At 44.6% G+C, this 27,500-nt stretch overlaps 2 protein-coding genes across 4 annotated transcripts in view; one reads left to right on the top strand and one right to left on the bottom strand.

The window, feature by feature from the left end:
• The window catches only part of itga10 (integrin, alpha 10), a 41,854-nt gene extending 30,212 nt beyond the window's left edge, over nucleotides 1–11,642 (bottom strand). The window contains exons 1-2 of one of the 2 annotated variants that reach the window (XM_060053679.1): nucleotides 10,636–11,642; nucleotides 1,537–1,648 (exon numbers count right to left, since the gene is read on the bottom strand). In XM_060053679.1, coding sequence (XP_059909662.1) covers nucleotides 1,537–1,648; nucleotides 10,636–10,687 — 164 coding nt within the window. In that variant the 5' untranslated portion in view covers nucleotides 10,688–11,642. The remainder of the gene's footprint in view (nucleotides 1–1,536; nucleotides 1,649–10,635) is intronic. The other variant, XM_060053680.1, reaches the window with a different exon arrangement.
• Nucleotides 11,643–20,888: 9,246 nt separating this feature from the next.
• On the top strand, nucleotides 20,889–23,368 carry LOC132459275 (apolipoprotein D-like). 2 transcript variants are annotated; one of them, XM_060053678.1, is made up of 5 exons: nucleotides 20,889–21,037; nucleotides 21,152–21,291; nucleotides 21,886–21,962; nucleotides 22,624–22,712; nucleotides 22,960–23,368. In XM_060053678.1, exons 2-5 carry the CDS (start codon nucleotides 21,166–21,168, stop codon nucleotides 23,196–23,198), a joined length of 531 nt encoding a protein of 176 aa, XP_059909661.1. In that variant the 5' UTR covers nucleotides 20,889–21,037; nucleotides 21,152–21,165; the 3' UTR covers nucleotides 23,199–23,368. The 2 variants fall into 2 exon arrangements, with proteins under 2 accessions (XP_059909661.1, XP_059909660.1); XM_060053677.1 differs by having other exon boundaries at nucleotides 21,838–21,962.
• Nucleotides 23,369–27,500: the final 4,132 nt, after the last annotated feature.

Below are 27,500 nucleotides of genomic sequence, written 5' to 3'. Positions count from 1 at the left end.
GTTCAACAGTGTTACAGCCTCTGGAAAGAAGCTATACTTGAGCCTGCTGGTGCGGGAGCGCAGGCTCCTGAATCGTGTGAAAATTCCATGGTTTGGGTTGGTGTCATCCTTGACAATGGATTTGGCTTTGTTTAAGCAGCGGTCATGGTATATGTTGTGGATGGGGGGAAGTGGACAGCCAATAGTCCTCTGGGCAGAGTTAACTACTCTTTGTAGTGCCTTTCGGTTGGCAGCGTTGCAGTTACCATACCATACAGAGAAGCAGTTTGTAAGGGTGCACTCACACTAGGCCATCTGGCCGTGGCCGTGGCCGTTTTCACACCTAACCGTGCTCAAATCTTCCAGTGTGAGTGTGGCCAGTCTGGCAAGGCCGGGCCAATTTGGCCACTTGGGAGAGGTGTGCTGCTACGGCAAGGGCCGCTACGGTACAGATGCTAATGAGCCGACACGCGCACACGCACGGCTACGCAACCTGAGCTGGATGACGTATAGTCCATGCGACGACCACGGACATAATAAAGGCGACAAGCCTTCTTTCCCATTAAACGGTAAACATATATCTAAAGCAACAGACTCAGCAAAGTGCGAACTGTGTTCTCTGTGTTGTTGTCCATTGTTGTTAGAACTCTGACTGGCGGCAGACTTTATTATGGTCCATGCAGCGGACGCTTGGTGATGACGTGTTACTTACGACGTGATGACATATGTACAAGAGCCTACCGTGGCAAGGTCACAGTTGCGACGGCCAACGGCCACGGCCAGATGGCCTAGTGTGAGTGCAGGCCAGAGAACAATGGGGCCATTTGAGCACGGTTAGGTGTGAAAACGGCCAACGGCCACGGCCAGATGGCCTAGTGTGAGTGCACCCTAAGTATGCTCTCAGTGGAGCAGCGTTAGAAGTCTGATATAATCCTATAACAAAGCTGTGCTTTCTTAAGGGTCTGTAGGAAGTGAAGGCGCCTTCTTCACCAGACTGGAGGAGTTGAGGGACCAAGAAAGATTTTCTGTGATGTGGACCCCAAGAGGGAGTGCAGACCGATGACTCAAGTGATGCGGACACAGAGTCGATGTTGCACACGGCTATTGCATCACTCGTATGAAGTAGTATTAGGGCTGCAACAAATGGTCATTTTCCTATTTGATTCATCTAACATAATTTCTTAGATTCATCAATTAATCATTTAGTCTATAAAATGTCATTAATAATTGCAAATTCAATCACAAGTTACCGGAGTTTATTACATAAGGATCCATGAACTACATTTAGCCTACACTTTTGTCCAAAGCGACTATCAACCATTCATACAAACTCAGACGGCGGAGTCAACCACGCAGTGTGACAGCTAGCCTGTCGGGAGTAGTGAGGGTGAGGCGTCTGGCTCAGGGACACCTCGACACTCTAGGAGGAGCCGGGGATCGGACTAGCAACCTTCCGGTTACCAGCCAACCCTGCTCTACATTCTGAGCTACTGTCGCCCGGTCACTGCCCAATCGCCCAAACAGACCAACAGCAGAGCTTCATCACAGGAGACCTACGACTTCTCTCCGTTGTCCTCGTGCTGCAGGACGGAAAAGCCGAAGAGCGCGTCCTCAGGGCCGGTGAAGATGTGTGGGTTCTTCACGTCGATGTTGAAACAGTGACACAACCCTGGAGAAACGTCAGGACACATGTTAGGAAGCACACGTAGCCAGAGGGAAGCGACTCATCAGATGGTTAGGGTTCATAGAATTCCACTCTCGTCCTGTGGTATACATTTCAACAATACACTAATACAAATTTGTTATTAGATCAAATATATGAATAATGTATAAACAACATTAGCGAGATACACAAAATGTTTAAAAAAATATATTGAATTTGGAAAGTGAAATCATATTGTTGGTTGCATGCATGAACCATCCATTGAATGATCTACTTCCCTCCCATCCATCCTCAGCTCTGTGAAGAGGGAGGGGGGGAATATGAAAAGGATGGATGAACAGAGTGACCAATGGACAGCTCCTGGATGGGGGGAGGGCGGGGGAGGAATGGGCGTGTAGGTGTAAAGAGAGAGGGAGGGAGAAGAAGGGCTTGGGTTATGAACCATTGAGCATAGTAAGAGCCCTGTTATGATGCACAGGCAATCCCTTCATACACACCTAGAGAAAGAGAGCCGGGGGAGAGAGAGAGAGAGAGAGAGAGAGAGAGAGAGAGAGAGAGAGAGAAAGTAACAGTTGGGTATTCTGACTGTAACTAGGGGAGGAGGGGTTTAGCATGACAGACCACTTTGAGAAGGGATAAGACTGACAAAACAGACATGCAGACAAGTTCGCACTGTCCAAATACATGGCACACTGGTTCATTCAGGTGAAGGCTAGAGAGTACCAGACACGTTTCAGGGATATGAACTATGGAGCCAGTTTCCTGCCATAATTCAAACCTGAAAAAAAAAAGTTTCAAAGGCTTGTAAGTCTGGGTTTGCAAACTCAACACCTTGTAAAAAAGGTTTTGCAACACTGAAAAAAGAGATTATAACCTGAAAAAAATTCAAACAAAAATTCAAACATCTGTAAACATGATTTTGTGTTCTATTTTATCTTCTTCATCATTTCCACCAACACATTTTCAAAGTTTTCAAAGACTCAAAGCTTGCGCCAGTGTGGTCAAATCTCTGAAAAGTCAGTGCTGAAAAGTCAGTTCTGAAAAAATACATTGCAGTGGCGAAAACGTACACCTTTACAAGTTTTTAAAAATAACTTTTCAACCTTTCAAAACTTATTTCTCAATGTATGAACACCTGTTTGCAGAATCCCATTTGCAAGGTTTCAAAACCGGGAAACAATGAAATACACTGTTAGAACAGTGCCAGATTTGAAACTCTGCAAATGCGCTGGTGAAATTGTTTGAACTTTGAAAACATGTTTGAAAATGTGTTGGTGAAAATGATGAAGAAGATCAAATAGAACACAAAATCATGTTTACAGATGTTTGAATTTTTGTTTGAATATTTTTCAGGTTGTAATCTCTTTTTTCCGTGTTGCAAAACCTTTTTTACAAGGTGTTGAGTTTTCAAACCCAGACTTACAAGCCTTTGAAACTTTTTTTTTCAGGTTTGAATTATGGCAGGAAACTGGCTCCATATATGAACCACCACCAGGCCATAAACCTGCTATGATTATGGCTATCTGGGATATAAAAGTTGTAATTGTTGTTTAAGAGCGCTTTGTGAGTCTAATAGCAGTAGAAGATCATGGTATACTACAACTAAATCCCTGCTGTTTGTCATTCCTTAAAACCCCACTTTGTCTTCTCTGCCTCCCAGACCTCTCTGTTACGCACTACCTGTTCTTCAATAGTTGCTCTCTCCAGAACGCTTTATATCTTGTCTGTCTCCACGCTGCCTCACTCCTAAATGAGCCGTCACATATGACAGTGCTTTGACACGTACACATTAACACCAGACACGGAAACTTCATATGATGTGATGTGATGCATTGTTAGTCTCTTCTAGTAGTCCTTCTAAGTGCTCCTCACGCTGACTCCTCAGCTTCTGTTTAATCATCTCAACTCTTGTTGGTGGTCCTCATCGATCTGCCTCTCTCTCTCTCTCTCTCTCTCTCTCTCTCTCTCTCTCTCTCTCCCCCAAGAGCACTGCCTTCCAACACACACAACCTTCCGAAGACGCAGGAAGCGTCGCTGAATATGACCCCGCCTCTAAACCCCAACTCACTACTCCCTTATGTCATACACTCTCGCACATACACACACAGACACTCTCACACGCACACACACACACACACACACACACACACATACACACACACACACACACACACACACACACACACACACACACACACACACACACACACACACACACACACACACACACACACACACACACACCTCCTCTGGTTCCATTTTCGTTGGGGTTTATATACGACTGCTTGTCTGACCACGCATCGCCATGACAACACACTCCAAACATTTATCAAGCCAAGCGGGCCCAGATTGTCCCGACCACACGTTGGGCTGCCACTGGAGGAGTGCACCATGTTGGAGTGAGACGTCTACTGTGGTGGAGGAGTGCGCCATGTTGGAGTGAGACGTCTACTGGGGTGGAGGAGTGCGCCATGTTGGAGTGAGACGTCTACTGGGGTAGAGGAGTGCACCATGTTGGAGTGAGACGTCTACTGGGGTAGAGGAGTGCACCATGTTGGAGTGAGACGACTACTGGGGTGGAGGAATGCGCCATGTTGGAGTGAGACGTCTACTGGGGTGGAGGAGTGCACCATGTTGGAGTGAGACGTCTACTGGGGTGGAGGAGTGCACCATGTTGGAGTGAGACGTCTACTGGGGTGGAGGAGTGCACCATGTTGGAGTGAGACGTCTACTGGGGTGGAGGAATGCGCCATGTTGGAGTGAGACGTCTACTGGGGTGGAGGAGTGCACCATGTTGGAGTGAGACGTCTACTGGGGTGGAGGAGTGCACCATGTTGGAGTGAGACGTCTACTGGGGTGGAGGAGTGCACCATGTTGGAGTGAGACGTCTACTGGGGTGGATGCGCCTCTCAGGGTTTTTTTGTGTGTCTGCATTAATTTGCATAGATTTCTATGAGCTGCTTCTTAGTATACAAAGAGCATAGTTATTTTGTGCATTTTTTTGCATGTGTGTGTGTGCTAATAGAAATGATACTGATGAGTAACGCCAGATGAATTTCGTTCCACCTAGCTCCACTCATCCATCTGGGATCGCTCCCGTTTGGTGGGAATTGGGGACCAGATTTAATGGTCGAGCCAATCAGGACCGCCGGGCGGGATTTGTATAGATGTGACGGAGCGGAGAAGCGACTGTTTTGATTAAGGCAACAATGGCAGCTCGCATTGAGGAAGCAAGCATCATTGATGCTGTTATTTCATCCGTGTTGTCCAATCTAGCAAATATTCTCTCTTTAAAAGAACATCAGAGAACGCCCTCATCAGCGTCACGGGTTGGTTTTGATGTGAGTGGTTGAAGTAGCACGTCAATAAAGATGACGGACAAGTGGTTTATCCAATCATATGCAAGGATTTTTGATATGGCCCAGCCTTCTTAAACACCTCTCCGATGGATTGATCCCAGATGGATGAGTGGAGCTAGGTGGAACGAAATTCATCTGGCGAGAGTCAGGTTAACTGATGAATGCATTACGCGTAACAGTATATCTTGAAGTTTAAGATGTATGAGAAGTGTATGAGAAATGGTCTCAATGGAGTTTTGCCTTGTACTGCTCTTCCTCCACCTGCTTGTTCACATCAACCCCAAACTCCTCTCTACTCCTCATGATGGGGACTCATTTCTTATCAATGAAACACATCACCAAATACATACATTAAGATGCATTTTTCCAAGAGAATGTAAAACAAGGAGGACACATATTGTGAATAAATTAGATTGCAGAGGCCTGGTCATCTGAGGCTAAAGCATGAATGTGTTGTTAACAGCCCCAGATCTAAAATGTAAATATATCTAAATATTATGAAAATGAATAGGAATAATAAAAACATTGGCCCGGACATATCTGTCATTCTAATCATGATTTAACGCCCTCGAAGATAATGTTGATAAAGCTGTTCGGTCCATTTATTTGTATTCCAAACTGCACATTCACACTGCTTGGCACGCAGGCTTTTGGTGTGAGAGAGAGAGAGAAAGATGAGAGGGAGTGACCGCACCAATCAGGCGGCTTGCACTACACTGCATGACCTGTATCAGAAGGTTTCATCCACACAACCGGCTCTATGGTGCTGGTTCTGGGCCAGAGTGTTCAAGTTCTTCAGCCACAGTAGAATGGATGTGTGGCCACGCCAGCAAGTGTCCACTCCTCCTTGTGTGTGTGTGTGTGTGTGTGTGTGTGTGTGTGTGTGTGTGTGTGTGTGTGTGTGTGTGTGTGTGTGTGTGTGTGTGTGTTAGTGTAAGCGTGTTTTTGTGTGTGTGGGCCCAATCTTGCATCCGTCGCAATTGACTTTCTACACATGTGTCGTTGCTGGTTTGGAACTGGCGCAGAGCGTTATTTTCCCTCCACCGCCACGCGTCGGTAATAAGGGAATGATCTTGCGCCCCTAGGGGCGGTTCGGCGAAAGGAAGAGGTGTGTTTTGGCGCAAACGTTCCCTGGTGCTATTTTGCAGTTTCAGAAAACAATTGCGCCACAAACCAGGAAATACCTGGTTTAAAGTCAGTGGCGCGTTGTTCAGATGCTATTTTAAGGGCGCATGCATAATGTTGCTTGTGCACCTCGCGCATACACTTTGCTTCTCTCATCTACCCAGCCACAAATTCTTGGTAAATTATTTGGGACAGAACAACTGATACAGCGGTAATAAGTTGTACTTTTAAATCAATGCATCTGCAAACACCATACAGCAAACACATATTTTCTTGACACAGACATCGTGTAGAAGCCCATAACGTTAAGGATTGATGAGTATTTGATCGTGAGAAAACATTGTTTTACCGCGAGTGAGTGTTAAAAAGAATGAATGAATGCGGGCGCGCGTGTGTATGTGTAAAATAATAAATGAATGCGGGCACTCGTGTGTGCGTCCATCTGTTTAAACACACACAAACTAAACACGTAACGCATAATACAGTCCATGGCAATGTATATTAACGGGGGGACACATAAATATTAGGAACACAAGTCGATAACGATAATGCTTACAATACTGGTAAGAAACTATGTTTGTTAATGTATTGCGTATATCATTAAACATAACCAAGTTTTCTTTGCCGAGATTGATTTGAAGACTCTATTTCTGAAGTTGTGGAAGAAAACGCAATTCCATGTGTGAATTAGGCCATATTATGTGGCCATGAACTGAGCCATCTGAAGTTTGAAATTCATGTGGTCATGCATCTGTCTCATCATCTGTCTGTCAAAATATCAACTCGTCCGATTCAAATGCGCTCATGGCTCTAAAAGGGGATGGGAGATGGCACTCTCATTGGTTTATTGCACGTTACGCCCAAACCACACCTACGGGTAATTAGGCTACAGACCAACCCTTTTTAGATTTGCGCCGGGCGCAAGAGTAATTTGTGCACCGGTAAAATAGCAACATCGCCATAGAACCGCCCACAAAGCGACTTGCCCTTGGTGCTTCTCACTTGCGTTTCAGACCGTTAAAATAGGGCCCGTGTATAACTGTATGTTGTGTGTGTTAGTGAATGGTTGCGTGTTCATATGTTAGTTCATATGTGTGTTTGTGTGTGTGTCTGTGCGTGTCTGTGTGCTAGTGCATGTGTGTACGTGTGTGTGCCTGCGTGCGTGTGTGTTAGTGCATGTGCATGTGTGTGTTTGCGTATGTGTGTGTGTGTGCATATGTGTGTGTGTGCTTGTTAGGGATGAGTCGGTCGCGACCGATTTGTTACAACGAACGAATCCCGAACGTGAACGACAAGAACTGGTTCCCCAAAACAAGAAGAACTGGTTCTTTGATTCTTTTTTTTTAACATAAACCAAAAATATGGTCACGTAAATAAAATATACAAACGAACAGAGCTCCGTCTCTCCGCGACTTATATTGATTGAGTCTATAACGTTCTCAAAGATTCAGCCAATGAGAAGTAGCAATGGTGTTGCAATGGCACCTGGGTAAACAAATGACAAGGCGGTATCTTGGGTCATACCATTCGACGTGGGGCCACTCATATATCCCCCTACATTTTTTCGAAAATAGACTTGACCTCCATCTGTTTATTGGATAAACGCATTTCCCAATCCCAGGAGTCTTTGCTCCATTCTACGTCAATTTAAGAACAAACAAAGAAATTAAACTGCAGTTCGTATTTTTTATTTATGACCATGAAAGTTCTGTAATGCCTGAACAATGAAGAATTAAATGTAAAGTAAAATAAAATTATAAATGTAAAACCATGAATGAAATATAGAGAGTAAGCAAGTGGTATAAATATTGGTGGGACGTTCAGTTATACTATGTAGCAGGCATAATCATTTTGCCCATCCCTAGTGCTTGTGTGTGTGTGTGTGTGTGTGTGTGTGTGTGTGTGTGTGTGTGTGTGTGTGTGTGTGTGTGTGTGTGTGTGTGTGTGTGTGTGTGTGTGTGTGTGTGTGTGTGTGTGTGTGTGTGTGTGTGTGTGTGTGTGTGTGTGTGTGTGTGTGTGTATGTTAGTGTATGTGTGTGTTGGTGTATGTGTTTTTTTGTGTGTGTGTGTGTTACTGTATGCGTGTGTGTTAGTGTATGCATGTTAATGCATTGGTGTGTAGGTGTGTGCGTGCGTGTGTGTAAGTGCACATGTGCATGTGTAGGTATGTGTGTGTGTGTATGCATATGTGTATGTGTGTTTGTGTGTGTGTGTGTGTGTGTGTGTGTGTTTCCCTCTCTCCTCCACTATGACGGGCCCTCTGGCAACGCTCCCTCCCATTCACTCCCCCTCTCTCTCCCTCTCTCTCCCTTCCCGTTACTATCATGTTCCCAGCCCATGTTCCCAGCAGCCCACCTGAGAGTGGGTGGATGGGGAGGCAGTAATCAGCCGGCAGAGGAGAATAACAGACAGCAGGGAGAATGTTGGATCAGCCATAGATTTGGGATTGAGATGGGATTCCCAACTGAATGATGACGCCCACAGCACACACACACACAGACACACACACACGTACACATATGCATGAGTTCTCACACACACACACACACACACACACACACACACACACACACACACACACACACACACACACACACACACACACATACACACACACACACACACACACACACACACACACACACACACACACACACACACACACACACACACACACACACACACACACATGTGTTCTCCATTTCAAAACAACAACATGTGAGGAGTGGACCAGAGGTCTGCTACCTTCACCGGGGGGACGAACTGACACACAACTCTAGGCTATAGATTGAAATGGGCACACACATGGCCATAATCATATGCAGCCATGCCAACAGTACATCAGTCACCCTGGTTCCTGTGGATAGAGTAATAGACTGAGGGAAGCAAGGCGACAATGATGTGTAACGTCTATCACACATATGCACTACTGTTTGAGTGCATGTGTGTGTTTGTGTGCCTGCATGTCTAAGAGAGTGTGAATGTACACCTACATATCATATGTGTGTGTCTGTGTGTGTGTGTGTGTGTGTGTGTGTGTCTGTGTGTGTGTGTGAGAGTTTTTGCGGGTGTGTGTGTGTGTCGCCTGCACGCATGTTGTGTATGCCGGTGTTTGTGTGCCTCATTCATGGGAAATTAATTTCTCCTTCATTACCGAGCGTGTGTATAAGAAACACTCCAGGCCTTGAGAGCAACCATAGTTTGGTTGAGGCCCGGATAGTCTTTGAATGCTGACACAAACTAATTTACGGTCCCCAGGGCCATACTACTTTTTTTTTTCTTTTTTTTATTATGTTTATTTTTTTATTTTTATTTTTCCACACATTTTTTTTTTTTTTTAAACGATTTATGATGACTATATGCTCTGTAAGGTGACCTTGGGTGTCTTGAAAGGCGCCTCTAAATTAAATGTAAAAATGTATTATACAATCTATAGATAACCAGTAGCAGGGCCAGCCACCCGTCACAGTCAGTCACGCCTTTCACCCCCTATTCCTCGCAAACTAATGATCACATCCCATCGATCTCCAAGAGCTTCATGCCCCTAAAACCATAGCCTTGCCTTGCCTTATCAGAACAACACTGCGGGAGAACATGAGAAGGTATGGGTGAGAGGCGAAGAGTTCTTTGGTGTGGTAGCAGGACGTTATGTTTAAGGAATTCTTATGGTTGCCGTGACAAATGACATGATACTGAGCTGCAATCATCACTGTGAGGTCAAACGGGACTGGGGGGGGGGGGGGGGGGGGGGGTAGCAATGACATGTGACAGATGTACTCAGAGGTCAAGCTGTGAGCTCTTCCCTCTAGATAACTTATTTTGCTGTGGTCTGGGCCAGCGGGCATGTCCCGTCTGCTTTTTTACTCTTCTAGAAATATTCCAGGTGTATTAATATGTTGAATCACTTAGTGGCATACAAACGAAGCATTCGTTGAGTAAAGAGGTCGATATGAACCATTATTTAGGGATGTTACTTTTGTACACGCTTTATCCAGCATGGGTTAAGTTCCTGAGCACCCGGTTAGCGCTACGGAAGGGGCGCAGGGTCAACAGGTCAGTAAAGGATGGCTCCACGGAGACGTGGAGAACGGTTCTGCTTTCCATAAATAACCGAGGCCAGATTAGTCGGCTTTGTAGACCTACAAAATATGTGTTACCGGAACAGATACAAACATTCGCCTCGAAAGATAACATGCATACAAACGCGCGTGTTCACGCAAACACACACGCACGTGCGCGTACACACACACTCTCTCTCTCTCTCTCTCTCTCTCTCTCTCTCTCTCTCTCTCTCTCTCTCTCTCTCTCTCTCTCACGCGCGCGCACACACACACACACACACACACACACACACACACACACACACACACACACAGACACACGCACACACACACACACACACACACACACACACACACACACACACACACACACACACACACACACACACACACACACACACACACACACACACACTTGCAAGTTCACAAAATGATTGTAAATTCTTACCTTGATATAAAAGGATGAACTTCAGAAAATATAAAAGGTTCCCGCCCTCCATTGGAATGACGATAAAGGTCCTTGGACTATATGGACAGTGTGGGGGGCCTTAAGATTGTCAAGCCTGTGTGGGCTACATTGGCGTGACAACAAGCATCCACGTTTCTCTAGCTCGTCCCCAATGGATTCGTTAAACCTGTTCAAACGGGGCTCCAATAGTGTTTCTCCAGCGTACACAAACCGTCCATTATATACAACAGAAAACGTTCAGCCGGGTCGAAAACATCCTTCTTCGAACTTTTTTTAAACAATCTTAAGGCTTGTCAGGCTAAATAAAGTGCGCGCCTCAGAGTGCATAACGGACACCTCGGTGAGGGTCGTGGTGTCTCTTTCATCGATCCCCACTGTCCAGCCGGGCAACAGCTATTTAGGACTGCTTTAAAACCATCCCTGATGGGAAAAACTGTTCGGACAAGATACAATTTCCAAGAAGATGTGGTTCTATTCCTCGGCTTAATTGATGTTCAATCAATTGCATTCAAATGAAACGTCCATATAATAATACACTTCAACATATAACTTGACAGGGCAATAAGCTGTTCACCGCCTCTGAGTTCCGTTTCTTCCGAGTCCTGTTTTATTTTCAAACATTTTCAAGCCCAACGCGCGCCGACGGTAGGATGTCCTCCGCTTCCAAATGAAAGAGCGCATTTATCCCCGTGCGTAAAGCTCCCCTCCCTCGCTCTTGCTCCAACACACCCCCTCCAGAGCGCCTTCTTTTCATTTCTCAGAAAAAACTTTCCCTTCGGTCCTTCCTAACTTTGTCACTTTATCACAATCCTTCACCCGCTCTTTCTTATTGGTTTGATTTGACCCCTTCTAGTCACAGGGGCCTAACAATCATTTAACCATTCAACCATTAAACCTACCTGGTCGACCTAAGGAATCATTTGTCAGGATTACGAGTTTTGAAAACGAAGCTTGCTTGAGTTTTAACGAAAACACGAACAACTAGCTGACTTTCTTAATCACTCGACCATTCCAAACCTTTAGTAGTTGTCATGGATGTAGTGGATTTACATGTAGTCTATACGTAACTTTGGCGCGCCCTCTTCTGGTCATTATGCACAAAACAAGGCTTTAGATTGCTGAAGAGGTTGCAGCCTGCAGAATACTAGCATACTAAATAGTAGGTGATTAGTAGCTATTATACACGTGATTATAGTTACACCAAGTTACACCTTATACATCCACGATTTACAGTGAAAACAGTATCGGTCGTGGGGACTATAAATGGAGGAGGTGGATTTGTTTTCAGCCAAAACCTTATCAATAGCCTTTATGTAACAGTAAGGGGCCACTCACACTAGGGCCACGGCCGGCCCCGTGCCCGAGCTAATTTGCATACTAAAGTCTAGAACGTTTGGCTAGTGTGACCACGCCATGGCACCCGGTACAAATTTAGCATGACACCGGCAAGCGGTTCACGAGTGGGTTTACGTTGGTGCGATAGTGAAGTCGAGTGTTTACTTGAATTTGGGCCGACAACAGCATTCACGTTGTTGTTCTCCATTGTTGTTATGGCGGCGAGGACGCTTGGTGATGACGTATTTATCGTATTACGACGTGATGACGTATGTATGAAGGAGCAATCGTGCCCAGGCCACGGCCTTTGGGAGCAGTGTGACCACGGGCCAGCGGAGGGAGTGGGGAGGGGGGGAATCGTGCTGAATCTTCCTGCAGCACGGAACAGGCAAAGGGCCCTAGTGTGAGTGGCCCCTGATGCATGGGGTTGGAGACACAGTTTGGGGTGATTGTCGTGTGAAGAATACAACAAATGTATTTGAGGCGTCCTCTATGTGAAGGCGAGTGTTACCTGAGGCATATGTTTCATATCGGATGTGGTTTCCAGGCCTTATTTGAGTGTTTCCTGCCAGGGCCAGTGTGTGGACGGCTACTCTGATAAGTGGAGCGCCTCAGCTGAAGATCTGTGGGAAGGAGTAATGCGGCTGTGAAAGGTTCAGAGGTTCAGAGCAACAAATGTTACAAATAAGGGTTTATTGCTGTATTAAAGATTACATTGTTTGACATTGTCTTCTTCTTGTTATTTTGTGATGCTTCCGAGAATTTGCCCGGAGGGCGGGGTCAGAGGGTTAGGCCAGTCAAACCTGGGGGAACAAGGAGTTTGAAACCTTAGACAAAAGCACATAGTACGAGTTAAGCTGTTGAAACCTGTTGGGTCGGCTTAGCTCAGGAAGTAGAGTGGGTGAGTTGTAACTAGTTCAATTCCCTGCTCCTCCTAGCAATAGTGTTGATGTGTCCTTGAGCCAGACGTCTCGTTCTAACTGCTGATGACGAGATGGCTGTCGCCTTGAATGGTTGATGTGTGTATGAACCGTTATAAGTCACTTTAGATCAAAGAGTCTGCTAAATATAACGGTATGATTTTTGCATCTTAGCGACATGAATGCAGAGGCTGGGGAGGTGGAAGTGATTTGATGCCATGGATGGAGCAGTACGGGGCCTCCATCTATAACCATGGCAGACTACATAGCCTCAGCCAGCCCCGATGGTGACGCAGCCTCAGCACCGACTCACTCAGAGCATGAGGACCAGCTCAGCCCGGCCTTAGAAATGGAATGTAAATAGTCGTTGCTTACATTCCTTAATCTTCCGCCTCAAATCTATAAAGTGCTAACTTATCAATATGTAGATTCTTATGTAGGGTGTTTAGCTTTTTGTTAGACCTTTTTCTCCCTTACCACTTACGAAACCGTTACTGTAAATGAGTATGCCGGAAACTGTTATCAATCAGGCTGCATATTTACCTACATTCATATATATTTATTCTTCATTCAGAAGGAATTCAAACTGTGGTAACTAATAAGTAGTAGTATTTGTGTGTTTGTAAACAACAATAGCCTTCATACACAATTAGAAAAACAATCAACTAGACATACAACATAACTAACTAGAAAAGCTAAACAAACAAATTGAAACGACTTCCAACTACATAAAACACCACAGGTGAGGCTAACATGCAACACATTAAAGCTAAAGTAGGCAGTTTGGAGGAACGCGCCTGAGGAAGCTTGCTTTCGAAAATATCCTCCCTTCAGGCCTCCCTCTAAAGCCCCAATCTCAAAAAACATTTGATTTATTGATTGCAGTCAGGGTATAAAGATAATTTCAATATCAAAAAATATGCCTGTTCTCTCCTTTTTCTTTAAAAAGAGCACATAGGCCCGCCTGCTTATCAATGTCGCTATTTAGAAAGATGATTTGTTGTTTTTGTAAGGTAAAAACAATTATAAAAAATGTATAATATTAATAATTACAGGAATTCTGTGAGTAGCTGTGATTACTTATTATATTGTATTTGCAATTGATAATATTGACTAAATACGATTATGTTCAAGAAAATGTGAGAATAAAGTATATTAATGTCTGCAAACAAGATCGAAATTAAAAATGTTTTCAAGTTGCGCACAAATCTCCAGCCTTGTGAGACCGCCCTGGATGTTCACATTCGGTTTCTCTGCATGGCCAAACACAACATCAATTTATGTATGTCCTCCAGCACACAAATTAAATCCACCTCTTTGTTTAAAAGTAAGCCAATGGCCTAAGCATTGATAGTAAAAAAATATACAAAAATACATCACATCCAATACACCATATCAGTCACATCAGTCACATAAACAAATCACATCAGTGTTTTGTTCAAAGACTGCAGGGAGCAGGTGTTGTATCCTCACCCACATACAATGACAGTAATCTGCATCTGCTCAGATGTTAAACTGCACCATGTTGTAACCCTTTGATTTAACCTGCAGAGTTAGCCTTTATCCAACGTTATTGTTACAGACGTGTCTGACTACCGATCTCCTGAGGGATGTAGAAACTTCCTTCTGAGCAGGAACACACTCTGTGAGCTGGTGTGGAAAGAAAGCACGGAAAACACAAAGTGACGCTTCAGTACTTGTGACTAACGTCATTTTCTTATAAACCTCCTGTCTCCGCCCCCATCAGAAGAAACCGCTGAAACAGGTTCTGGTGGTTCAGAGCTGTAGCGAACAGGGGGGCTCCCCGAGACCCCCACACTGGGGTGGGGCACTGTCTTGCAACCGCCAGATGGCAGAGATGTGAATACACTGTGAAACTTCATGCTGCCTTCTCCATCCTTAGCTCTTAGAAGAGGTTTTGGTGTTCAGGTCAGGGAATATTCCCTGGTTTTGTGTTCACACTGCAGGCTGTGTCAGGGAAGACTTGAGATTCTGACGACTTGGTGAGTCAGAGGAGAGAACAGAAGGCTAAGGGATAGTATGTACCATCTAGTCGACACATCCGACCTATGAACCCTCATCCACTACCAGTGTGGAGCATCCACCGGGCTGACAGTACGAGCCAGAACACACCACACACTGGGGACTTTGAGATGAGGATGGAGAAGAAACACTAGGAGGGAAAGAGGTAGATAATTAAAACACTAAAACTAAGCGCACCAATACCTAGCTGGCGAAATAATGTAGGCTACTTAGGAGTTTAATAATTTAAGCAGACCAGCAAGTTCAATGCTTGAAATACATATACTTGGTAATGGACCTACTTGACCTACCTTATTGTAAATGTAAACTGAGTGAAGTAGTGTGATTGATCATGTTTCCAGATTTGCAATGAAAATGTTTCCCTTTTGATTGTCCTCTGGGGAAAATTAAGTGCAATGAAGAGTATTAAAATATATTTCCGAAGAACATAATTCATTTCAAGTACATTTTTCAGAAATATATTTTATGTAAAGTTTATTTGAAGTAAACTTTTGGAAAAGTATCCTTCTTCTGAGATCTATTTAAATTCAATGTATAAATAAATTTAAATAAATATACCAACGCTAATGTATTTAAAGTGTTCAGTGTTTCAGTATACATCTTAAAAGTATCCTTAACTTTTACAATTTATTTCAGATAGTGTATTTCTGCCAGTATGTCATTAAGCTCAACTGTAATATACTGAAAATAAGTACAGTACTGCTGTAATATTTGAAGTATGATTTCAGTATACTTCTTGAAAGTCTACTTCACTGATCTTTTTTAAAGTTTATTTTGAATATATTTCCGATAAAGTGTATTTCAGATAGGATGTCTTGAAGCTCAATTTTTGTCTATTGAAAATAAGTATACTACTGCTGTACTATTTGAAGTATGCTTCCAGTATACTTCTTAGAAGTACACTGAACTGGTGTTTTTCAAAGTTTATTTAGAATATATTTCAGATAGTGTATTTCGGTCAGGATGTCATCAAGCTCAACTTTAGTCCATTGAATATAAGTATACTACTGCTGTAATGCTTGAAGTATTCTTTCAGCATGTCATCTTAAAATGACACTTAACTGATCTTTTTCCAAAGATTATTTAGAATATATTTCAGATAATGGTTATATTTCGGTCAGGATGTCATCAAGCACAACTGTAATATACTAATGATAAGTATGCTACTGCTGTAATACTGTCACAAGATTTGGAGGGAGGTTTGTTTTGCCTTGCTCTGCTCTGCTGACCAACACTACTACCAGGTTTCCAACTACCCCCCAGTGCAGAGGGTTTGGTTCTCCTCCAAGGATTTAACCCTCAAGACCATATCCAGGAAACTCACCCCCCGTTATGTGGGCCCTTTTCTGATTTGACCCTACGTCAAACTAAAGTCGCCTTCACATATGAAGGTTCATCCCACATTCCATGTTTCTCTGTTAAAGCCTGTTTCCACCAGCCCTCTGTCCCCCCCCGGTTACAGCCCCTCCACCACCCTGCATCATCGATGACCACCCAGCCTAAACTGTCCGGGGGCTGCTGGACGTGCACCGGTTCTTCAGCCACTCATCGCCAGATCGTTGTTTCAACTACAGTGGTAGATACCAGTCTCGGCACTAGCGAATGTTTGGATAACAAACAACATGTTTTTTCCATGTTTGATCCCCGAGGGTTCACTCTGAACACAGTGACCCATCTAACGCACTCCTGCGTTGTCGGAGACCAGGGAACCTTCAACGCAAACACAGTGAGAGAAGAAGCAAAGCTGGCAGAGCTAGCACACTGTGCCGAGGAAAGGGGAGTGGAAATCCTGGGAGTCAAGGAGCACAGGAGAGTACATGAACAGGACCAGATTGTGCAGGCCCGCCGCTCTTTATACGCAGAGTGCGTAGGGCACCAAGTACCTGAGGGGGCACCAAAAATTAAGGTTTGTAAAAAAAATAATGTCTGGGCCGCTGCTGGCCGTTTTGGCCAGCAGCGGCCCAGAGATTGTGTACTGCAGAGTGGGGAGTTACTCGTTCATCACCTCATCAGCATGGCAAAACGAGGCCCAGGCTGCAACGGGAGGGGTGGGGCAACTGCTAAGTCCTCGAGTACAAAAGGCTCTCCGTAGGGTGCACCAGCACACCGACAGGATCCTTATCGCAGACTTCGATGGCAACCCAGCTACAACCATCATTGTAGTGTACTCACCTACCAATGTAGCGCCAGTCGAGAAAGTGGAAGAGTTCTATGGGGACCTTAGAACAGCACTCCGGCTCACAACTTCCTAGCAATTCTGGGGGACCTCAATGCGAGGCTCGGACCAGGGGATGCACCCATCACGTATCATGAAAGCACTAACCGCAACGGTGAACAACTTGCTGCCCTGCTAACGGAACATGAGCTACTGGCTGTGAACATCTTGTTCCGGAAGAGAATGGGCAAGAGATGGACCGCAGAGCCGTACAGCACGTTCAACTTTTGGGGTTTATGGGGTCGCCTGCCCCATAAACAAAAACAAAATCCAACCAAGCACCGACGCAGGATAGTTAGCATCAGACATGACAAGCTTATTGTCCATCCCCCTTCCGACCAGCCAGGAGCTGGAGCTAGAGACTAGGGGCTTCTACAAATTCTCTTTTTTGCATAGGAAATTTCTGAGTGCTTGGAGGAAAGGTGGTTCAAATTCTAAAAAAAGCTTAGGAAAGGAGCCTCGATGCTTCCTTTAACGCTCCTTTAGCATAGGTTACTCCTGAGCAACTTTTGCGAAAGGAAAGGAGATAGTGGTATCCCATAATTCTTTACGGCGGCAATATTTAAAGCAACATGCCACCGACATAGTTTACCAACTCTACATGAAGAAGCGTGAGAGACGCGGTAAAGCAGAAGAATAGAAGAGAAGAAAATACAATTGATAATAATGGATACCAATTCCAGAAATATATTATTTGAATCGAAATGAAATCATTTATCGCTGGTTATTAAGCACACAATAAACACCGTAAGAAAACAAAATTCCGACTTCACATTTAAGAAAGACTACTGGGGGGCAGTTAATTTCAACATCAACATAAGTTGAGCCTCTTCTTTTTCCCACATGTGAATTGGGATTCAACTGGCCTAAAGTATTTTCATTGGCCAAGTCCGACCTAAGTGATTCCCAATGTTGGCAACAACCTGATTGAAATCAACACGACAAGTACGACCAACTTCTGAAAACTGTAGTTCCACCGTAGAGACGCTAGAAGTCAGCAATACTCTGCGTCGTGCAATGACGTCGCTTAGGAAAAGTGGAGTCTAATTAATTTTTCCTATAATCGAAAGGAAGCACCTTTTCATCTCTCCTTGTCCCGATGACGTTTTCCACAAAGGTTAAGTAAAGGAGGCATAAAGGTGAGGAGATTTGACTATTCGTAGAGGCCCGAGTTCTCTGGTTTCCCTAACTTGAGTTATTAGACTGAACTGAACTACATTTTTATGGATAGTAGGCCCATTGATGATAAGCATCTTCTTCCTGTTTCAAAGGCTCTAGTTATGGCCCATTTGAATGTTTGCAGCATCAGAAATAAGGTACATGAAGTTAAAGGTTGGGTATGGAATTCTCTTTTTTGGCCATTTTGGCAAAATTACTTGAAATCCATAACCCACTTACAGCCACTGAGTTAGAAGTACTGACATGGAAATTAAACAAGTCAATCATCTGTGGAACGGCCAGGGCTCGAAAAACTCCTGATTTCCAGACCCACCGAGTGGCATTGGACAGTAAGTACGTCAATCAAACGGTCGTACTGCAATCCCCCTCCCCCGCTCCCCGCGCGTTACTCCTTCGTGCACGTACTCAAAGCTCGTGACCCAGAGCAAGCTTCTGTTTGTTGTTATCCTGCGGTAGTTACTGGAGCTAGCTAACTAGTAGCTAATGGCTCGCTCTCGCGCATCTGTGTTCGCTCGTGCATGATTGCGCGTCCATTTACTTGGAATGGGTGGAGTCAGAGTCAGTGTTGAAGGAGAGGGGGTAGGACCGTTTGAGTTGTGTGTTTTCAAAATCTGCTGGCGTTTCGCAAATCCCATACCCAACCTTTTAACTATCTGACTATAGAAAACACCATTCATATCTTGGCCATATCGGAGACCTAAACATGGGGGTGGCATTGCATTATATATCAGAAATAACTTTCAGGCAACACTGTGCTCTGAGTTCATGTCAGATAGTTTAGAAACTCTATGGGTCAAAGTGCATCTTTCACACCTAAAGCCGGTGCTGATCGGCTGCTGCTATAGACCTCCCGGGACTGATGTGCAATACCTGAATAATTTGTGTGTTAATTGACAGAGTTGCAGATGTGATTGGTGATATTTTTTTACTTGGGGATATGAACATAGACTGGTTTACGAATCAATGTCCAATGAAAAAAAAGCTGGTAGCCTATTATAAAGCTATGCTTACAATATGTCTCAGATGATCTCTCAACCAACCAGAGTCTTTACTAACAATGCTGGCCATATTTCTGCCACTTGCATAGACCATATTTACACAAATATTCCTCAATGCTCCACTGAACCGGTTTCTCGTTCGGTGGGTTTTAGTGACCATAATATCATAGCAATTGCCAAGAAAACTAAAATTCCTAAATATAAGGTGGGGATATGTTTGGTATGATAACGAGTTGGAACGTTAGTTTTGGAGCACAATAACCGAATATAGACGCATTCTTCAGTTGGCTGAATGTTTTAGTTGTTTTATTTTTCTTATGTTTTGTTGTGTGTATGCGTGACTGTAAAGGTCAACTGAAGAAATTACAAACTTCCCAGAACAGGGCTGCCAGGTTAGTATTACATTGTCCAATATACGAAAAATCACTCAACTCTCATGGTTAACGGTAGAGAACAGGCTGGTTTTCAAACAACATTTCTCAGGAACACTGTCTTCTCGTCTCAACCCGTTAGGTTCATTCTCATTTTACTAGGTCAGCCGATGATGGCAAGATGATATTACCAATTCCAAAATCAAATGCTTTAAAGAGAAGTTATTTATCATGTCATCAATCATTAGAATAATTGCCCACTGAATATACATAAAATTAATAGCAACATCTCTTTCAAGTACCATTTTAGAATGCACTATTTAAATTTGTGATTAGAGAATGGAAAAACCTACTGTATGAATGCAATAATGATTGTAATACCCATGAATTGAATGGGTAAGTTGATGATGTTTATAATGATTTACTCCTTTTAGATTATCTGAATTACCTGAATTATGATTTGTATATTGTGTATTGTTATGTTTTATGTCTTTACGTGTGGACCCCAGGAAGACTAGCTCGTCCCACTTTGGTGACAGCTAATTGGCATCATTTTAAACAACAAACAATAAACCTAGGTGATTTTTGTTCCTCCGGACAAAAGGATGGAGCTTTGAAGAATTTAGTTTATTTATTTGATAATTAACATGGCACGATTGCTCCACTGCCATCCAGGAGATCTAGAGCGTGTTGATGGCTGGTTTAACCTGGGCAGACTGATTACTCAACCTGCAACAGGTGTGCAGCCTCACCCAGCCCCAGAGCCCAATCATATTGGGCCAGGTTAGGCTGCTTATACCAGCAACCACACACACACACACACACACACACTCCCAGAAGAGGCAAACAGAGGAAGGAAATTCAAAAAATAATGTTGCAATAAGTAGACGGAACTGTGTTTTGTGTCACCGTGTCGTCCTCTGTGCATGGGTCCTCTTCCAGGGTTCATGACCCCGACTGCATGACGTTTGTGCGGCCCAGGGCCCATTCATACCTTATCTCACATTATACCTTTTCATACCCATTCAGCCATTCGTAAATAATCTCAAGTAATTCTTAGCCTTTTTGTTATTTTGCAATTCATTCATTGTTCATGCATTATTTTGAGGTGAAAGTTTGGTTACCCTGCATGTTATTCATAATGCTGGTTATTATTTAAGCAGCTGAATAGATGCCAGGAGGCATACTCCATCATGATAGCCCCTCATGGAGGTGGAGCCAGTGACAATGGCAATTACTGCAGTGCTATAAACACAGCCCCAGACGCTCTCTGTTACATTGTAGTACCCAGGGAACCCTTCATACAGGTTCATCAGTGAGGTGTTGATTCTTGATTATTCTTTTCCTCTCTCTCCAAACCTCGAGTCTCTTCTATTTTCAATTCTCTGTGGAACATTTCAAGCAGTAGTTGTAAAGGTACCCTCATGTGTCCAGGTCTGGAGGAGAAGATGAAGGCCCTCCAGGGAATGTCTCTGGCTCTGGCTCTGCTGGCCATCCTGGAGGCTAGCGCTCAGGTGTTGGTGGCTGGGAAATGCCCCCGGCCTGCTGTGGTCCAGTTCTTTGATGCGTCCAGGGTGAGTACACCAACATTCCTTTGCTGTTAGCAAACTCGTACTACTGCAAAAGTGGTTGTCTGGTATGTCTTCATTTGGTTAGAGGTCCGGTCGATCCGGTCGATCCAGACAGAAACACATTGACACTATTTAATGACTTCCTGTGGCACTAAATGCTGTACATTGTGAAAGGAAAAGGTAAATCTTTTTTTGTATTTTGTTTTCTATGCATTTTTCCTACCCATGTTTTGATTTGTATTTGCCATGAAAAGTCTCCCAGTCTGATTCTTTAGAAGCAGCTTATGCCTCAGCCAGGGGCATAGATTTTATTACTGTGGTGGCCAGCTCGGGCCAGACTTATATTTGGGGTGGCACTTGAAGTGTAATATTTATTCATAACGTCGGATTGAAACACTTGAAATAAGAATGATAAGTCAAAGTTAGATCAAACTAATAGTGCATATATTTCAGCTTTCTTTAGACCGTTTCCTCTGACCCACGTGATGACCCCCACGTGGCTACGCCCCTGGCCTAACCATTGTGTGAGCCTCCCCTCTGTGTCCTCAGTACCTGGGCAAGTGGTATGAGATCCAGAAGCTGCCAGTTCTCTTCCAGCAGGGGGAGTGTGCCACTGCGACCTACAGCCGCCAGGGTACTGGTGGAGATATGGAAGTCCTCATCAAAGAGCTGCTGTGAGTCTAGCAGCAGGAGTCGTCTCTCCAGAGTCAACCAGTCCCTGCATTACAGACCACTATGGCTCAGGGAATCCTGAGGCCCCGTTTACACGAAGGGAAAACGCAGATATTTCCACGCGGTTTGGCCTTTCATTTACACAAAAACGCTGTTTTTATCACAGAAAACGATTATTTCTAAAAACTCTGGCCAAAGTGGAGATTTCTGAAAACGCCAGTTATGTGTTGTCGTGTCAACGGGGAGAAACAGGGATTTAGGTTCTGAAGCGTCACATTATGCGCCAGGAAATGCTTAACGTCATATGAGCGCCCTATGTTTACAGTTTGTTTGTTACAGGAATACGCTTGTGTTATTCGTTGTTGTTGATTATGAGGATTCTGATTGGCTTGCATGGCTTTATCCTTCTCCCTAAACTGCCACCCATAGGTTTGGCATAGTTATAATGGCGCTCGACAGCGTATTTACGCGTTTTGATGTAAACAACAACTTTTTGGAAAACGATGTTGTGTGCACAATGTTATTTTTGAAAACGGAGGGGGGGAAATATTCGTTTCTATAAATACCCTGCTACGTATAAACGTGGCCTAATGATGGGTCTGCTGCTCTGATGCACAAGGGGAAAAAATATATATAAATATAAATGATTAATATTTCCTTCAGCGCTGATGGCAGCACCTACGCTTACGTTGGCTCTGCCATGGTTACCAACTCATCAGAGCCGGCCAAGATGGAGGTCTACTACTCTCCAAGTAAGGACATCTCTCACACACACGCACGCACGCACGCACACACACGCGCACGCACACGCACACGCACACGCACACGCACACGCACACGCACACACACCAGAATCCCAATGCTCAAATGATATTCATAGTCTACCTTGATCCCATATAGTTGTTACAAAAACCGATAACCTCATTTAAAAATGATCCAAAAAAAGAGTTAGAAGGCCCTTTCCATTGAGGCCTTGTGTTCTGGTCCCATCCCTTCCAGCCTCTCTCCCCAGCCCCTACTGGGTGCTAGCCACGGACTACAAGGGCCACGCCTTGGCATTCGGCTGCATCGACTACGGCCTTTTCCACGCCCAGTTCGCCTGGGTCCTGAGCCGGCAGCCCACCCTGGTGAGGAAGACCCTTAAGGACCTTCAGGACCTCCTGGCCTCCGGGGGCGTCAACGTGGACAAGATGACCCCCACCAACCAGAACGAAGCCTTCTGCCGGGCCATGGTTTAGGCACCTCCTCTACCCGAGAGGGTCAGCTGTAGTATTAGTTAGTGTTATGTATGTTCATGTATATTTTAGTCATGTCTGTTTAACTGATGTTTGCTGAGTTTGCCAGTACCAAATCATACCACTTGGTGTCACTAGAGCTTAATTCATGATAAACAGGACTTCCACACGTGTCTTTCTCTCGCCCTAGTTGTATTTCCCTCGTCGACTTTGCTCATAAAAGATGAGCCCCCGGTCATATTTGCCATTTGTTTGTCCTTTTTGAATATTTATTCAAAGAGAGGCTTAGAGAGGTTGCCTCTTAAGGTGCGGCCACACCAGACGCGTATCTCGCGTACTTCGCGCATGAAATCGCCATTTTTTCCATAGGGAACCATTGGTATACGCGCGTATTACGCGTATTATGCGTAATACGCGTATAAGCAACATTTTACGCGCGTATTGCGCGTATGAGGCGCGTATATTTACGCGCTATACGCGCGTATTGCGCGTATATCGCGTACATTTCAAGAGTTCAAAAAATTGAACTTTTTACGCTCATACGCATGACGATTAGCCGTATTGCCCAATCAGCGTTGAGCTTGACCCGACGTCACTGGCAGAGAGTAGTGAGCTTGGACAGAAGCATACGGCCGACATCTTTCTTTATTCTGTGTGGAAATAGTAACATAGTTACGCCATTAAATGCTTTTATGGAAACATTTCTAGCGAGAAATGTGCATTACTTTCATAATGTTCGCTCGGTGAATGTGAAGGATGTTTGGTTTGATAGTTATGACGAAGAGGGAACGCTCCGTTCACTTGCATGGACAGAGTCTCTGGTTACTAAGCAACCTCAACGTCTTGGCGGACTATTTCTCTGCTGATCAACACTACAGACACTACACAAACAGAAATGGAGGTGGATCAAAATATCATCGTCGCCGTGTGCGGCCGTCCTGTCCTGTACGACACCACGATGGTGTCGTACAGGGACAGGAACAAAACAGAGAGGGCGTGGGTCGACGTGGCAGAGGATATTGGCGTTCCTGGTAAGATCAGTGAATAATGTGTGTGTGTATTTTGCTTGGCTTCAGCTATCGGTGTGTGTGTGGGTTGTGTGGCGTATTGCGCGTATTTGACCATTTTTGACACAAAATGGTCAAGCAACATTTTACGCGCGTATCTCGCGTAAAAAGTACGCGAGATACGCGTCTGGTGTGGCCGCACCTTTACGGTGCGGCCACACCAAACGCGTTACTCGCGTTGGATAACGCGAGTAACGCGCCTAACCTGACGCTTGATCATTGTGTGGTGGTTACTCGGTTCAACGCTTCCAACGCGTCAATGCACCAACGCAGCTAGATGAGTCCATGTCCATGCAAGTGAACAGAGCGTTCCCTCTTCGTCATAACTATCAAACCAAACATCCTTCACATTCACCGAGCGAACATTATGAAAGTAAAATGCACATTTCTCGCTAAAAATGTTTCCATAAACGCATTTAATGGCGTAACTATGTTACTATTTCCACCCAGAATAAAGATAGTTGTCGGCCGTGGCTGCGCTGGAGTCCGAGGTAGGAACCCCAAAAGCCGCCGTGTTTGGGTGATAGATCTTAGATCGGGTTAGATTAAATAATCTCTGATATAAATAACAATAATCGGGTTAAATAACTTCACATGGTGTGTCTGGTGTGTTTCCAGCATTCGTAGTGTTGATCAGCAGAGAAATAGTCCGCCAAGACGTTGAGGTTCCAGACACTCTGTCCATGCAAGTGAACGGAGAAGGGTCCAGCTGCAGGCAACGCCCATTTGTGTCTGCAGTCGGATGATATTGAGTGAACGGAGCGTTCCCTCTTCGTCATAACTATCAAACCAAACATCCTTCACATTCACCGAGCGAACATTATGAAAGTAAAATGCACATTTCTCGCTAAAAATGTTTCCATAAACGCATTTAATGGCGTAATATATGTTACTATTTCCACCCAGAATAAAGATAGTTGTCGGCCGTGGCTGCTCTGGAGTCCGAGGTAGGAACCCCAAACGCCGCCGTGTTTGGGTGATAGAGTTTAGATCGGGTTAGATTAAATAATCTCTGATATAAATAACAATAATCGGGTTGAATAACTTCACATGGTGTGTCTGGTGTGTTTCCACCATTCGTAGTGTTGATCAGCAGAGAAATAGTCCGCCAAGACGTTGAGGTTGCTTAGCATCCAGACACTCTGTCCATGCAAGTGAACGGAGCGTTCCCTCTTCGTCATAACTATCAAACCAAACATCCTTCACATTCACCGAGCGAACATTATGAAAGTAAAATGCACATTTCTCGCTAAAAATGTTTCCATAAACGCATTTAATAGCGTAACTATGTTACTATTTCCACCCAGAATAAAGAAAGATGTCGGCCGTATGCTTCTGTCCAAGCTCACTACTCTCTGCCAGTGACGTCGGGTCAAGCTCCACGCTGATTGGCTATCGCGGCTAAGCGCCACGCGTTGGAGCGTTGAAAGTTCAGATTTCTGAACTCCGGGCGTTGGTGCGTTGGGTGCGTTACTGCGTTTACGTGCGTAATTACGTGCGTCTGTCGCGCGTAACGCCCCTAACGTGCCCTCTACGCGCCTATACCAATGGTTCCCTATGCAAAAATGCCGAGTTTGGACGCCCCTAACGCGAGTAACGCGTTTGGTGTGGCCGTACCGTTATGGCTCGTGGGTCCCAGTTCTGGTTATGTTGAAGCCTGTCTGTTTATCTTTAATCGAGTTTCCATAAAAGGAGTCAGACGGTTAAAAGTCTTCTGCCAGAGGTAGTGAGATAGAACAAGCATATTGTGGGCAGATAGACCCGATAGATATACCCGTTAGGAGGGAGATCTTTTTTTCCGCTTCACCTCAGGGAATGTAATTAGAAGCATGCATGTGATTACAATGTCAGATAGTCACACACACGCACACACACACACACACACACACACACACACACACACACACACACACACACACACACACACACACACACACACACACACACACACACACACACACACACACACACACACACACACACACGCACACGCACACGGAAAGCCTCTCAGGTAGGGCACTGACCGGCATCCACATTGTTTGGCAGCTGGCTCCCAGCTGGACTGGCAGTCATGTTGACTGCCAGCCTCGTTCTAAGTCAGATGAGCTAACACGCTAACCAGCCTCAACTGAAAACGGGTTCCTGCACAGAGGTAGAACCAGTGTGGCAGACAAAAGACACATGTAATCTGACGCATATAAACTGTAATAACTGCTGCACAATAGCCACAAGATGGCAGCATCATTACACATATGAGGAAGCCGGAGGCGGGCTCTCAAAACCATAGCCAATCAGAGTATGTACTACGTCATATAGGCCACGCCTAATCCGTATCTAAACAGCCGCAGGCGTGAGGACAGGCAGAAAACACTGAGTAGCTCATTTCCATAGATGACCAGCTTAGTGTCTCTCCACGCGTGTGTATACAATTCCCCTCCTTTTGCTTCATAGTTACCATGCCGAAACTTTACCAAATAAATTGAGTTAAAAGCGATCCTGATTCGATTACCTTTTCTAAAAGAACACGACAGTAGCCTACACACACACACACACACACACACACACACACACACACACACACACACACACACACACACACACACACACACACACACACACACACACACACACACACACACACACACACACACACGGTAGCTGTGCTGAGTCACATTAGTTGAGGCATAAATCTGACCATTGCAGACACCTAGCTTGTTCACAGGGCTGTATAAAGATAATCAAAATGTACATTCATACACCATGTAAAACACATGATAATAATATCTCAATGATAATATTAATTAATATATTATCATTAATCACATATATGATTATATTATGATAGTAATACTAATACAACTACTACTACTACCATGACTATTACTACTACTGCAACTCTCATTAATGCTACGACTTCTACTTCTTCTCCTAATAATCGTTGTCCTCGTCTCATGACCTCCGTCACGGCAGAGGTCCACTTGAAGACAGGACGTCGGGGGCTGGGCTGCTACAACCTCTGCTACAGGGTTGGCACGTCGGTGGGATATTCCCTCTGCTGGATGTAAAGTTTGTCAATGCCCCCCCCCAATTCACACACACACACACACACACACACACACACACACACACACACGTACACACACACACACACACACACACACACACACACACACACACACACACACACACACACACACACACACACACACACACAGCCGGGTGGAAAGATGGACACTTG

The sequence above is a fragment of the Gadus macrocephalus genome, chromosome 6, assembly GCF_031168955.1.
Source record: "Gadus macrocephalus chromosome 6, ASM3116895v1".
NCBI lineage: Eukaryota > Metazoa > Chordata > Actinopteri > Gadiformes > Gadidae > Gadus > Gadus macrocephalus.
Note: the sequence above shows the minus strand (reverse complement) of the source record. Positions and strands in the feature narration are given on the sequence as shown.